This window comes from Somniosus microcephalus, chromosome 3, assembly GCF_052327205.1.
Source record: "Somniosus microcephalus isolate GS21.2 chromosome 3, FLI_Smic_1.0, whole genome shotgun sequence".
Taxonomy (NCBI): domain Eukaryota; kingdom Metazoa; phylum Chordata; class Chondrichthyes; order Squaliformes; family Somniosidae; genus Somniosus; species Somniosus microcephalus.
In genome coordinates this window covers 301426219-301441611 of record NC_140989.1, presented here as the reverse complement: position 1 = coordinate 301441611, position 15393 = coordinate 301426219, and the positions used below count along the sequence as shown (strand labels likewise).

The window sequence follows — 15393 nt, the reverse complement described above, 5'->3', positions numbered from 1 at the left end:
CCACCCTGAGACTTACAATGGTGTTTCTCCTTACATTATCACTTTGGCAGCATGAACACCATGATCAATGTATTGCCGAGTGTTGCTGTGACCTTCAGTTCCATCAAACCTTATCGTCTTATCTTAAGAAAGAAAGCCAAAGCTTCCTTGCTTTCTGTGCTTCAGTTAACTGTTCTCATTACAATCTGTCATTGTTCTGGACTACTGATACGTGGTTCCAGTTTACAAGATTACATAGATCATTGCCAGAGAGCAAACCTTCCAATGTTTTCAACATGGCAGCTATTTTGGAGCTTCTCCTACTTTGTGGATCTATTCTTTGCTCCAGCTTTCAATTTACACAATTAGGTCAGCTACCTTATCCTAATGGCTGTTGCATTGTGACTGCAGTGAAGACGAGTTTATTTAAAGGATTTGAAAGGATGTAATTTTAATAACCATCATTAAGATCACACTTGAGTGGGATGAAACAATAGATACATTCCTTTCAGTAGCCTTCTGGAAATAATTCTTCAGTTTATCTATCCGGTGTCTGTGTCCTTTGACACACCTATGGATTTTTATTATCATTTAGGCACGTGGCAATGTCTGTCCTTCACAGCCATTTTATCTTATTTTTCAGATAGCAATGATTCATGTAAGCCCGGTGAAGGACCAGTTGCCAAAAGAAGTTGATGGTACCACACGTTATTTGGTAGTGAGAGAAACAGAAATTAGCCACATCTCTAAGAATCATCTGCACTTCACAGACACAGAGTCCCCAGAGAATGAGCTGATGTACATAATCACTAAACCCTGTTTCTTCCCAACAAACCAGAGGTACGTTGTTCAATTTTTTTTTGGATTTAGTTATTATATACTTCCTCTTTATTTCTTCACTTCTCTGAGTCACATTATTGACGCATCTACCAGTGGTAAAGACAATTAAGTACTGATCTAAAGCCTGCAGTCCAACTTCTATTTCTAATATCTTTGTGGTTCAGCTAACAGGAATTACACTTTTGTTACTGCGTCGAACTGTCAGGTGTTTCTTCAAGTTACAATAACATAGAGGTCTTGCTGAGAATGGAGGAACTCATATTTGTAGATATATTTCAATATCATGCACCAGCACCTCATCTACAAGAGCTTTATCATCTGTAAACTGCCTCCAGATATTTAAATCTCTCTAATAATGAGTTCCTCTATTCTCATATCCTTATGGCCACATCTTTTGAGTTCAATAGAATCCAATGCTTCAGTATGATGGTGATCCAACAACAACACCTTGCATTTATATAGCGCCTTTAACATAGCAAAACGTCCCAAGGCGCTTCACAGGAGTGTTATCAATCAAAAATTGACATCGAGCCACAGAAGGAGATACCAGGTTAGACGACCAAAAGCTTGGTCAAAGAGGTAGGTTTAAAGGAGCATCTTAAAGGGTTAAAGTTAGGGAGAGCGAGGTAGAGAGGTTTAGGGAGGGAATTCCAGAACTTAGGACCAAGGCAGCTGAAGTAACGGCCGCCACTGGTGGAGTGATTAAAATCCAGTGATTAGTCAGTGCAGAACACTGCATTTATAGTGGTGTCAGTTCTAGGTTTGTGTCTACTTTCTGAAAATCAGACCCCAGGGGCTTTTCATAAAATTTACAGCTATTTTTCATGTCCTTAATTCGTGTCAACGTGTTTATGAATCACACTAGGACTTCCCACCTGAACTCATCTAAACAGACATTCACTTTATTTATTTTCTTGCCCTTGAATTGTGTTGGGAATATTATGAGTAAAACCACGACGTCAAAAGCGTTATATATAGTTTTGCTACCTTTTGCCAGTTTCATATCTAATGACAAGTTGGAACAGGAGCTGGGCACGGAGGGATCATGCGTTGAATTCCAAGTTTTGCATTGCTGCGCCAATGCTAAAAGTTCCTTGAAAACCTTAATAAAGTCTCAATATCACATGGCACAAAAGTGGAAATATATTTAAAAATCGGACTTTTGTGTCTGATTTACATTTTTAGAAATGTCTGGACAGCTAATCCAAAAACCAGACTGTCTGATTGAAAATTGGACAGGTGCCACTCCTATGTACATAATATATAGATTGAAGAAAATGCAGACGTTTCTAATGAATGTAGAGATTGCTTGCTTTAATCGATGCTTTTGTCTCAATTTTCCATTGCAGAATGTATGATGCAGGCAAGATAATTTTCACAGACAGTACAAAGAACATGAAAAAGGATCCTTCTGTCCCCATGCTGAAATCATTTACACAGGTACCTTAAAGAAAAAGCTTGATCACATTGTGTGAGATGACACATGCAAAATTACACTTAAAATATGACATATTTTCAATAGGATTGAGCACGTCCGAAGTACAGCACCCTTTCAAATATTCTACTTTAATACTTTCTGTGGCTGGAGTCAAGTACTCCATGTGACATAAAAGTATGGCATATATATTTTACTGTATAGTACTGTTAGAACTGTAATGATAAAACTGTAATTTAAAGTAATAGAAATGAAGAGGGAATACTTTACAATCAACTAATTAATATAAACAGTGTCCATTATGAACTGTTTCTGCTTTTGTCCAATTGTAGAATTTGGACATAGCTCATCCAGTTTTTGATGAGGGCATAACCTCTTCTTTAGATTGTGGCAATGTAATTGTGTGCAGACTGACCATTCAAAATACTACCTGTACAAAAGATAGCCAAGTGTACTACTCATTACCAGAAATTGTGTTTACAGTTGAGTCCATCTGTCCTTTTTTAAAGTATCAATAAATAAATACAGAATAGTTTGTGGTTGGCAAAACTGTTTTCTTTATGGTGAATCATGTGATTAAAAGGTTGCAGTTGGCAGTTACTTATAAAACGAACAACAAAATATTCCATTCAATGCATGCATGTGACAGTACTTTTGAAATAAAATCATGTTTAGTTATTTTTATTTTTTAACTGATTAAAGAGCATTGCAGGACTATGGGGAAAGAGTGGGTGAGTGAGACTAATTGGACAGCTCTTTCCAAGAACCAGCACAGGCACGATGGGCTGAATGGCCTCCTTTTGTGCTGTAGGATTCTCTGATTCTACGATACGTCTGTATCAGCAGCAATATCTTGAACCCACTGAGCATATTGTAATGTGTGTTACCTGGAGCTATGTTCTTCGCTCTGATTTCAGTTTAGCGACTAGTGTTGCTGGCGATAAACCTGCTGGACAACACTAAAATGTTTATGCAAAAAGAAAATACTGCAGATGCTGGAAATCTGAAATAAAAACAGAAAATGCTGGAGATACTCAGCAGGTCAGGCAGCATCTGTGAAGAGAGAAACAGAGTTAACGTTTCAGGTCGATGACTTTTTGTCAGAACTGGAAAAAAGCAGGAAATGGAACAGATTTTTAAGCACGTGTGGGAGCTGGGAAAGGGGGGTGGGGATGAAAGAACAAAAGGGAAGGTCTGTGATAGGACAGAAGGCAGGAGAGGTTAATGTTTATGCTGCTGGACACAGGAGTCTGAGTTCGCTGCTTGCTCCAAATTGTAGCAAAATCTTAGGATTTTTTATTCATTCCAGCAGATTTATTAAGGCCAATTAAGAGCTATTGGTTGAACAATCACTTTCATCAGCACGGCTCTCTGCTGATCTCTTCTAAACTACTCAGTCATTATCTATCCCCACTTTGAGCTGGAGTTAAAATAATGGCACTGCAGAATTAATCTATGGGATGTGGGCATCGCTGGCAAGGCCAACATTTATTGCCCATCCCTAATTGCCCTTGAGAAGGTGGTGGTGAGCCACCTTCTTGAACCGCTGCAGTCCGTGTGGTGAAGGTACTCCCACAGTGCTGTTAGGGAGGGAGTTCCAGGATTTTGACCCAGCGACAATGAAGGGTTAACAGCACACAGTACTTACATATTGACCGAGCCATTTCTTTTCTATTTCTGTAGGGCACAGTTTAGCCTAACAAGAGCTCGAATGGGAATGCGCAGTCGGATGCATCAGTGTATCAAGTATCACTCTTGTCAAATCACCCAATGCAGCTTGAAACCACTTTGAAGCATAAAAATTCTGGGCTATGGTCACTTTATGAGCCACAAACTGAGCTGCGATCTCTGTGCCTCAGATTCCAGGAGATGGTGCAACTCAGTGACCACCTTAAGTTAACTGCAGATGGTTGGTCCTGAGGCACCAAACAGATTTCTGTAGGTTGCCAGGGTTGAAAGCAATTCACACCGTCTTTCAGCCCTTTTCCATCGATGCCCATGCAATAAATGCAAACAAATACTTGCAATGTCACTCATCCTGTAACCTGTGTAGCATCCACCACCAGAATTCTATTCCACCATAATCTGTAACCTCATGGCCCGGCATATCCCTCACTCTACCATTACCATCAAGCCAGGGGACCAAACCTGGTTCAATAAGGAGTGTAGAAGAGCGTGCCAGGAGCAGCACCAGGCATAGCTAAAAATGAGCTGCTAACCTGGGGAAGCTGCAACACAGGACTACATGCATGCTAAAAAGCAGAAGCAGCATGCTATAGACAGGGCTAAGCGATCCCACAATCAACGGATCAGAACAAAGCTCTGCAGTCCTGCCACATCCAGTCATGAATGGTGGTGGACCATTAAACAACTAACGGGAGGAGGAGGCTCCATGAATATCCCCATCCTCAATGATGGTGGAGCCCAGCACGTGAGTGCAAAAGACAAGACTGGAGCGTTTGCAACCATCTTCAGCCAGAAGTGCCAAGTGGATGATTCCTATCGGCCTACTCCTGAGGTCCCCACCATCACAGAAGACAGTCTTGAGTGAATTCGATTCACTCCACGTGATATCAAAAAACGGCTGAGCACACTGGATACAGCAAAGGCTATGGGCCCCGACAACATCCCGGCTATCATGCTGAAGACTTGTGCTCCAGAACTAGCCGTGCCTCTAGCCAAGCTGTTCCAATACAACTAAACACTGGCATCTATCCGATAATGTGGAAAACTGCCCAGGTATGTCCTGTCCCCAAAAAGCAGGACAAATCCAATCTGGCCAATTACCGCCCCATCAGTCTACTCTCAATCATCAGCAAAGTGATGGAAGGTGTCATCAATAGTGCTATCAAGCAGCACCTGCTCACTGATGCCCAGTTTGGGTTCCGCCAAGACCACTTGGCTCCTGACTTCATTACAGCCTTGGTCCAAACATGGACAAAGGAGCTGAATTCCAGAGGTGAGGTGAGAGTGACTGCCTTTGACATCAAGGCAGCATTTGACCGAGTGTGGCATCAAGGAGCCCTAGTAAAACTGAAGTCAATGGGAATCGGAGGGAAAACTCTCCACTAGCTGGAGTCATACCTAGCACAAAGGAAGGTGGTTGAAGGTCAATCATCACAGCCCCAGGACGTCGCTGCAGGAGTTCCCCAGGGCAGTTTTCTAGGCCCAACCATCTTCAGCTGCTTCATCAATGGCCTTCCCTCCAACATAAGGTCAGAAATGGGGATGTTCGCTGATGACTGCACAGTGTTCAGCGCCATTCACAACTCCTCAGATAATGAAGCAGTCCACGCCCGCATGCAACATGACTTGGATGACGTTCAGGCTTGGGCTGATAAGTGGCAGGTAACATTCACGTCACAGACGCGTCAGGCAATGACTATCTCCAACAAGCGAGAGACTAACCACCGCCCCTTGACATTCAACGACATTACCATCGCCGAATCCCCCACCATCAACATCCTGGGGGTCACCATTGACCAGAAACTTAACTGGAACAGCCACATAAATACTGTGGCAAAAAGAGCAGGTCAGAGGCTAGGTATTCTGCGGTGAGTGTCTCACCTCCTGACTCCCCAAAGCCTTTCCACCATCTACAAGGCACAAGTAAGGAGAGCGATGGAATAATCTCCACTTGCCTGGATGAGTGCAGCTCCAACAACACTCAAGAAGCTCAACACCATCCAGGACACAGCAGCCTGCTTGATTGGCAACCCATCCACCACCTTAAACATTCACTCCCTCCACCACCGGCATACCGTGGCTGCAGTGTGTACCATCTACAAGATGCACTGCAACAACTCAAGAAGGCTTCTTCGGCAGCACCTCCCAAACCCGCAACCTCTTCCACCTGGAAAGACATGGGCAGCAGGCACATGGGAACACCACCGCCTCCAAGTTCCCCCAAGTCACACACCATCCTGACTTAGAAGTATATTGCCATTCCTTCATCGTCACTGGGTCAAAATCCTGGAACTTGTAATGATATCAGCAAATAGTGATGTTATTTGCCTGTTTGATTATCATGCCTTACTAGCATATTTGCCTGATTGATTGCTTGTGCCTGACCAGCAGAGGGCATGTGACCGAGACAAGCAAGGCAGTTTAGTTTTAGTTTCAGTTTTGTTCTCGATGCACCACTAGCATAATGTCTCCTGTAAAAGCTGTATAAAGAGTTGAACAGACTTTGGATTAAAAGACATTCTCTTTCATAAATGTCTCATCATTGAACCCACAAAGAAATCAATACAGAACTCCCTCCCTAACAGCACTGTGGGAGTACCTTCACCACACAGACTACAGTGGTTCAAGAAGGCGGCTCACCACCACCTTCTCAAGGGCAATTAGGGATGGGCAATAAATCCTTTCCAGCGACGTCCACATCCCATAAAAATGAATATTAAAAAAAAATCTTATTCATGGAAACTAGATGAATGGCACTTGGGGGATTCCGGCTATTGACTTCAAATTTGGCAGATAATATGACAGAAATTTAAAAAAATTGTCTAAAAATGAGCTTGGTCATGGCTGCTTTAATTCTGTCACAATACATAAGGGGTTAAAAACCACATTAAATTGCAGAAGAATGTTCTAGCTCATTTTATTACAATGTTGCAATAATTTGTTTATTTGTCTAAACGACAAGTCTCTAAGGGGCAAATGCAATCATTCTGTGTAATTTTTTCAACTATGAGAATCTGGAACTTTCAAGGAGAGTTAATCTCTAGCCAATTAACTTCTTGAGTTGATGAGGAAAGATTAAAAAATCATAACTTCTATGATGATGAATTATAACATAGTTTAGTACAAGCTTTGTGAATTATTTATTATATTCTACTATATAAGAAGCTAACAGTTTAACAACATATATGTTCTATTGCTATTACTATTTCCTTATTGAATTGCTGTAATAACATTTGTTTGGCAGTTAAACAAAGATCTAGGGTAGTGCTATGTTGCTGCCTTCTGAAGGTGAGCAAGATCCCATGAAGGCACAAGGTAGAACCAATAGCTGAGATAATCTGTAAATCTCTTTGTTTTCTCGACATGCTGTGAAATTTTACCTAGATATTAAAACAAGTGAAATCACTCTTGAGGAAATAGGGAGCTCCTGCTCAACTATTGAGTGTAGTCCGAAAGATAGAAGCTTAAAATATTTAGAGTAAAAAAGAGTAAAAGAAACCCAACAATGTAAAAAAAAAAGGTACTTTTCAATGTGAAACCAATAAGGTTGAGTAGCATTATAGTGAGACCTATTGCAAAACCAGAGTACAATTCTCTGGAGAATTGAAGCAAATATTCCATGGCATGGATCACTTAGAAGGGAATATTACCATGTACTCCAAAGTAGATGTGCAGATGCTAATAGTATGCTGTATGGTCGATAATATTGTAGTCCAGGGAAACATTAGCATGCTGAATACCAATGAGCGGAACACTATAGGTGGGGGAACAGAATAAGCCGGAACATGAGGATGTGACTGCTAAGGAGGAGGTGCTACTGCCAGGCAACCAGCAACATCAATAGATCATTTCCACATTCTTCAGTTGAGTTCCAATACAGTCACTGTTGAAATGTTTTGGAAGCAATGATGACTGTCCCTTCTGCTTGTCATTCACAGTGCTAATGTAGTCCTGCAGCTTACAGGAAAGATGATCCTTCGCTGGAGCTAATGGCTGTTAACTGTTTTCTCAGCAATCAAAGACAACATTCCTGTGAGATGGCACAATGTTATGTCCTGTTTGCTTTTAAGAGGCTAACCACCCTGCTCAATACATGCCAATCTATCTCTCCTAGGAACCAGCATGCATTGTATCATACATAATGATGATTATAAAGAAATGCCAGTAAGAGGCCCACCAACATTTTAAGTAACAATACTAAGGTGAGGTTTCACCATGTATTTACCTTCTTTGGCGTGCACTCTTTTTTTATTCGTTCTTGGGATGTGGGCGTCGCTGGCAAGGCCAGCATTTATTGCCCATCCCTAACTGCCCTTGAGATGGTGGTGGTGAGCCGCCTTCTTGAACCGCTGCAGTCCGTGCAGTGAAGGTGCTCCCACAGTGCTGTTAGGGAGGGAGTTCCAGGATTTTGACCCAAGGACGATGAAGGAACGGCGATATATTTCCAAGTCAGGATGGTGTGTGACTTGGAGTGGAACTTGGAGGTGATGGTGTTCCCATGCTCCTGTTGCCCTTGTCCTTCTAGGTGGTAGAGGTCGTGGGTTTGGGAGGTGCTGCAGTGCATCTTGTAGATGGTACACACTGCAGCCACGGTATGCCGGTGGTGGAGGGAGTGAATGTTTAAGATGGTGGATGGGGTGCCAATCAAGCGGGCTGCATTGTCCTGTATCGTGTCGAGCTTCTTGAGTGTTGTTGGAGCTGCACTTATCCAGGCAAGTGGAGAGTATTCCATCACACTCCTGACTTATGCCTTGTAGATGGTGGAAAGGCTTTGGGGAGTCAGGAGGTGAGTCACTCTCCGCAGAGTACCCAGCCTCTGACCAGTTCGTGTAGCCACAGTATTTATGTGGCTGGTCCAGTTAAGTTTCTGGTCAATGGTGACCCCCAAGATGTTGATGGTGTGGGATTCGGCGAATGTCAAGGGGCAGTGGTTAGACTCTCGCTTGTTGGAAATAGTCATTGCCTGACACTTGTATGGCGCGAATGTTACTTGCCACTAATCAGCACAGCCTGAATGTCGTCCAGGTCTTTTTGCATGCGGGCATGGACTGCTTCATTATCTGAGGAGTTACAAATGGAACTGAACACTGTGCAATCATCAACGAACATTCCCACTTCTTATGATGGAGGGGAGGTCATTGATGAAGCAGCTGAAGGTGGTTGGTCCTAGGTCACTGCCCTGAAGAACTCTGTAGTGATGTCCTGGGGCTGAGATGATTGGCCTCCAACAGCCACAACCATATTCCTTTGTGCTAGGTATGACTTCAGCCAGTGGAAAGTTTACTCTGATTCGCACTGACTTCAATTTTACTAGGGCTCCTTTGTGCCACACTCAGTCAAATGGTGCCTTGATGTCAAGGGCAGTCACTCTCGCCTCACCTCTGGATTTCAGCTGTTTTGTCCATGATTGGACCAAGACAGTAATGAGGTCTGGAGCTTAGTGGTCCTGGCGGAACCCAAACTGAGCATTGGTCAGCAGGTTATTGGTGAGTAAGTGCCACTTGATAGCACTGTTATTGACACCTTCCATCAGTTTGCTGATGATTGAGTATAAGCTGATGGGGTGGTTATTGGCTGGACTGGATTTGTCCTGCTTTTTGTGGACAGGACATACCTAGGCTATTTTCCACTTTGTTGGATAGATGCCAGTGTTGCAGCTGTACTGGTACAGCTTGGCTAGAAGCATGGCTAGTTCTGGGGCACAAGTCTTCAGAACTGCAGCCAGAATGTTGTCGGGGCCTATAGCCTTTGCTGCATCCAGTGCGCTCAGTCGTTTCTTGATATCATGTGGAACGAATCAAATTGGCTGAAGACTGGCATCTGTGATAATGGGGACCTCAGAAGGAGGCCGAATTGGATCATCCACTTGGCACTTCTGGTTGAAAATGGTTGCGAATGCTCAACCTTGTCTTTTGTACTCACGTGATGGGCTCCACCATCAGTGAGGATGGGGATTGTCCACCACATTCACGACTGGATGAGGCAGGACTTCAGAGCTTTTACCTGATCCGTTGGTTGTGGGATCACTTAGCTCTGTCTATAGCATGCTGCTTCCATTGTTTAGCATGCATGTAGTCCTGTATTGTAGCTTCACCAGTTTGGCACCTCATTTTTATGTACGGCTCCTCATTGAACCAGGGTTGGTCCCCTGGCTTAATGGTAATGGTAGAGTGAGGGATATGCTGGCATAACAGATTGTGGAGGGTGTCCTTGGTGTGAAGACAGGATTTCATCTCCACAAGGACTATGTCACTCCTACCAATAATGTCTTGGACAGATGCATCTGCGACAGGTAGAATGGTAAGGATGAGGTCAAGTAGGTTTTTCCCTCGTGTTGGTTCTTTCACCATCTGCCATAGGCCCAGTCTGTCAGCTATGTCCTTCAGGACTCGGCCAGCTCAGTCAGTAGTAGTGCTACTGAGCCACTCTTGGTGATGGACATTGAAGTCCCCCACCAAGAGTACATTCTGTGTCCTTGCTACCCTCAGTGCCTCTTCCATGTGGTGTTCAACATGGAGGAGTACTGATTCATCAGCAGAGGGAGGGGTGTAGGTGGTAATCAGCAGGAGGTTTCCTTGCCCATGATGCCATGAGACTTCATGGGATCTGTGATGAAATATTCCATTCATCACTCATTGGTATTCTCTGCCTGTGACTGTGGTTGGTTTCAGTTTCATTTCCCTTACCTCAGTTCCGTTTCCTCACCATTGTATTGTACTGTGTGTAGGGCTCCGCCCATACCTGGCCCCTATGTAAGCTGGCCCAGCCTGCATCACATCCAGTATGGCAGACCTCTGGATGGAAGATACCTCTCCTCTGTTTGTTACCTTCTAAGTCAATAAAAGCCTTGTTTTGTTTCGCTAACATCGAGTCTCGGATTTATTGAGGCACATCAATTTTATTGACTTAATTTTCAACACAATGGATCAACTCTTGAAACCCGAACGTTTGGATTTGGACCAGCATGCTTCGGACGCATCGGCGCGCTTTGGACACTGGTTTATGTGTATGGAATTCTTCCTGGACAATTCCGCAGCCGTCAAAGACGCTACGGACGCTGCGAGTATGAAACTCGGAATTCTGCGGAATTGGGTAAGCCACCGGGTTTACCCCCTCATCCAAGACGCCGACACGTACCCGGCCGCCTGCGACATCTTAAAGGCGCATTACCAGCAGCCTACGAATGAGGTGTATGCTAGGCATCTGCTCGCTACTCGCGCACAGCGACCTGGGGAATCGGTGGAGGAGTTCCTAGGCACCATGAAAACGCTTGGCAAAGACTGCAAGTGCCAAGATGTAAAAGCCGCAGTGTACACTGACGAGCTTGTTCGCGATGCCTTTATCACAGGCCTCAGCGCCACTTACATCCGACAGAGACTGCTGGAAAAAACGGGATTGGACCTGAAACAGGCTGCGGACACAGCGCGATCCTTGGATGTGGCCCAGAGAAACTCGGACACCTACTCTTCAGCCCGCGCCGTCCACGCCGCCACGTGTGCACCAAGGGCGCCGCCATCTTGGAAGGCATCTTCCCCGCCCGGCAGCCCGACACCATCGGGGCCCTGCTCTACCCCCAGAAGCCCGACGACAGCCGCGACGCGTCGGGGACCCAACTGCTACTTCTGCGGGCAGCCGAAGCACACTAGAAACCTGTGCCCGGCGAAAGGCACCACCTGCTTTAAGTGCGGTAAGAAGGGGCACTTCGGGAAGGTGTGCGGAGGGAACCCCGCCGGAAAACCCGCCACCGCCGCGTGTGCGCCGTGGGAGCGGCCATCTTGGACGCCATCTTGCCCGACCTCGTGGGGTCCGCCATCTTGTGAGCAGACAGCGTGGACGTCATCTTGTCTCGATCAGGGCCCTACAGTGGCATCGGTCACAGTGGACCAGACCAGGCCGCACCCGCTATCCAAATCAATGGTGGACATCGAGGTAAACGGGTGCGGGGTTAAATGTTTAATTGACAGTGGAAGCACGGAGAGTTTTATCCACCCTGAACTGGCACAACAACTCTCCCTAAAGGTGGTCCCTACTCGGGGTACCATCTCTATGGCTGATAAAACCCAGACATCGACCATTATGGGTTACTGCACGGTACAATTGTCTGTTAACGGAACTGTATACGATAATTTTAAAGTATTAATCATGAAGAATCTATGCGCGAGCGTGATCTTGGGCCTGGATTTCCAGTGCAACCACCAAAGCATCACGCTCAAGTACGGTGGGTCCCAGCCGCCCCTCACAGTGTGCGGTCTGGCTACCCTGAAGGTAAAGCCGCCTTCGCTATTCGCGAACCTTACCCCTAACTGCCGGCCAATAGCGACCAAAAGCAGGAGGTACAGCTGGGAGGACAGGCGGTTTATCGCAACCGAGGTAGACAGGCTCCTGAAAGAGCGCATTATTGAATGCAGCAATAGCCCGTGGCGCGCCCAAGTGGTGGTGGTAAGGGGTAGCGAGAAGAAACGGATGGTGATCGACTATAGCCAAACGATCAACAGGTACACCCTACTAGACGCCTACCCGCTACCCCGCATATCAGAAATGGTGAACCAAATCGCCCAATACCGGGTGTTCTCCACCATCGACCTCAAGTCAGCGTACCACCAGCTCCCTATCAGACCAGAGGACCGCCCGTACACCGCCTTCGAGGCGAACGGACGCCTCTACCAATTCCTCAGAGTCCCCTTTGGGGTGACGAATGGGGTCTCGGTCTTCCAGAGGGAGATGGACCGCATGGTCGATGACCACCACTTGCAGGCAACCTTCCCCTACCTCGACAACGTCACCATCTGCGGTCACAACCAGCAGGATCACGACTCGAACCTCGAGAGGTTCCTGAAAACCGCACAAAAACTCAACCTCACCTACAACGAGGACAAGTGCGTTTACAACACCACGTGCCTCTGCATACTAGGCAGCGTGGTGGAGAATGGGGAAATCGGACCAGACCCCGACCGATTGCACCCCCTACGGGAGCTGCCCCTGCCCAGCACTCCCAAAGCCCTGAAAAGGTGCCTGGGGTTATTTTCTTATTATTCCCAATGGGTCCCCAACTACTCCGACAAAGCCCGCCCCCTCTTGAAAGCATCCTCTTTTCCGCTCCCTGCTGAGGCCCACGCCGCCTTCAAAAGCATTAAGCGGGATATTGAGCGGGCTACGCTACAGGCAGTGGACGAGAACACTCCCTTTCAAGTGGAAAGTGATGCGTCTGACTTTGCCTTGGCGGCCACCCTCAACCAGGCGGGGCGGCCCGTAGCTTTCTTCTCGAGGACCCTCCAAGGGCCCGAGATCAGACACTCCTCCGTGGAAAAGGAGGCCCAAGCCATCGTGGAGGCAGTGCGCCACTGGCGCCACTACCTAGCCGGCAAACGCTTCACCCTACTTACCGACCAGCGGTCGGTAGCGTTTATATTCAATAATAAACAGAGGGGGAAGATTAAAAATGATAAGATTCTTAGGTGGCGGATCGAGCTCTCCACCTTCGATTATGACATCATTTACCGGCCAGGGGCCCTTAACGAATCCCCCGACGCCCTCTCACGAGGGATGTGTGCCAGCGCCACCGGGGATCGGCTATAGACCCTCCACAATGACCTCTGCCACCCAGGGGTCACGCGGCTGTTCCACTTCATAAAGTCCCGCAACTTACCCTACTCGATTGAGGAAGTTCGGTCCCTGACCAGGAACTGCCGCACTTGCGCTGAGTGCAAGCCTCGGTTCTACCGCCCAGATAAAGCCCACTTAATCAAAGCTACACGGCCCTTTGAGCGGCTCAGCTTAGATTTCAAGGGCCCCCTCCCGTCCGTCGACCGCAATGTTTACTTCCTGAACATTGTGGACGAATACTCCCGTTTCCCATTCGCCCTCCCCTGCCCAGACATGACCAGCGCCACGGTCATTAAATGCCTCAACAGCCTGTTCGGTATGCCGAGCTACATCCATACGGATAGCGGGGCGTCCTTCATGAGTGAAGAGCTACGCCAGTACATGCTGTCCAGGGGGATCGCCACAAGCCGTACCACCAGCTACAACCCCCGGGGTAACGGTCAAGTGGAGCGAGAGAACGGGACAGTATGGAAAGCAGTCACTCTAGCTCTAAGGACCAAGGGCCTCCCTATCTCCCGCTGGCAGGAAGTCCTCCCAGATGTGCTCCATTCGATACGGTCGCTATTGTGTACTGCCACTAATGCCACGCCTCATGAGCGAATGTTTGTCTTTCCCCGGAAATCCACCTCAGGCGTATCCATGCCGTCATGGCTCTCCACCCCGGGTCCGGTATTCGTGCGAAGGCATGTGAGGGGCCACAAGACGGACCCTCTCGTGGAGTCAGTGCACCTACCCCACGCCAACCCCCAATACGCGTATGTCCGGCACGCCGACGGAAGGGAGGACACCGTGTCCATAAAAGACGTCGCCCCAGCCGGTAACAACAACAACCACGACAACAGCAGCAACAACGATCACAGCAACTCTTACCCACCCACTACTCTTTCATCACCCCCGGAAGAACATCGACCAACGGCACCCCCACCAACTACCCCTTCAACAACCCTGGCGGCACCCCTGGCAGAGACCCAGGAGGCCACCGGGGACACCCAGCCGACACCCGCGGAACCACAACAGCCACGTCGGTCGCAGAGGACTATCAAACCCCCGAACAGACTAAATCTATAGAAGGGGTGAATGTGATGAAATATTCCATTCATCACTCATTGGTATTCTCTGCCTGTGACTGTGGTTGGTTTCAGTTTCATTTCCCTTACCTCAGTTCCGTTTCCTCACCATTGTATTGTACTGTGTGTAGGGCTCCGCCCATACCTGGCCCCTATGTAAGCTGGCCCAGCCTGCATCACATCCAGTACGGCAGATCTCTGGATGGAAGATACCTCTCCTCTGTGTGTTACCTTCTAAGTCAATAAAAGCCTTGTTTTGTTTCGCTAACATCGAGTCTCGGATTTATTGAGGCACATCAGGATCCAGAGTCAATTCCAGAGTCAATGTTGAGGACTTCCAGGGCCACTCCCCCCCAGCTGTTTACCACTGTGCTGCCACCTCTGGTAGGTGTGTCCTGCCAGTGGGAAAGAACATACCCAGGGATGGTGATGAGGAGTCTGGGACTTTGGCTCATAGGTATGATTCTGTGAGTATGACTATGTCAGGCTGTTGCTTGACTAATCTCTGGGACAGCTCTCTCAATTTTGGCACAAGTCTTCAGATGTTTGTGAGGAGAACTTTGCAGAGTTGACTGGGCTGGGTGTGACTTTGTGGTGTCTGAATCCGATGCCTAGGTCGATGTCAGGTGGTCCATCCGCTCTTATTCTTATTATACTTTTTTGTAGCAGTTTGATACAACTGAGTACATTCTGTGCCCTTGCTAGGCCATTTCAGAGGGCAGTTAAGAGTCAATCACATTGCTCTGGGTCTGGAGTCAAATATAGGCTAGACCGGGTAAGGAC

The 15393-nt window shown here is 46.9% G+C and overlaps 1 protein-coding gene across 2 annotated transcripts in view; it reads left to right on the top strand.

Moving 5' to 3' along the window:
- frem1b (Fras1 related extracellular matrix 1b) overlaps positions 1-15393 on the top strand; it is a 295010-nt gene that overhangs the window by 126237 nt on the left and 153380 nt on the right. For both annotated transcript variants that reach the window (XM_085982850.1, XM_085982849.1), the window contains exons 11-12: positions 623-819; positions 2169-2259. In XM_085982850.1, coding sequence (XP_085838976.1) covers positions 623-819; positions 2169-2259 — 288 coding nt within the window. The remainder of the gene's footprint in view (positions 1-622; positions 820-2168; positions 2260-15393) is intronic.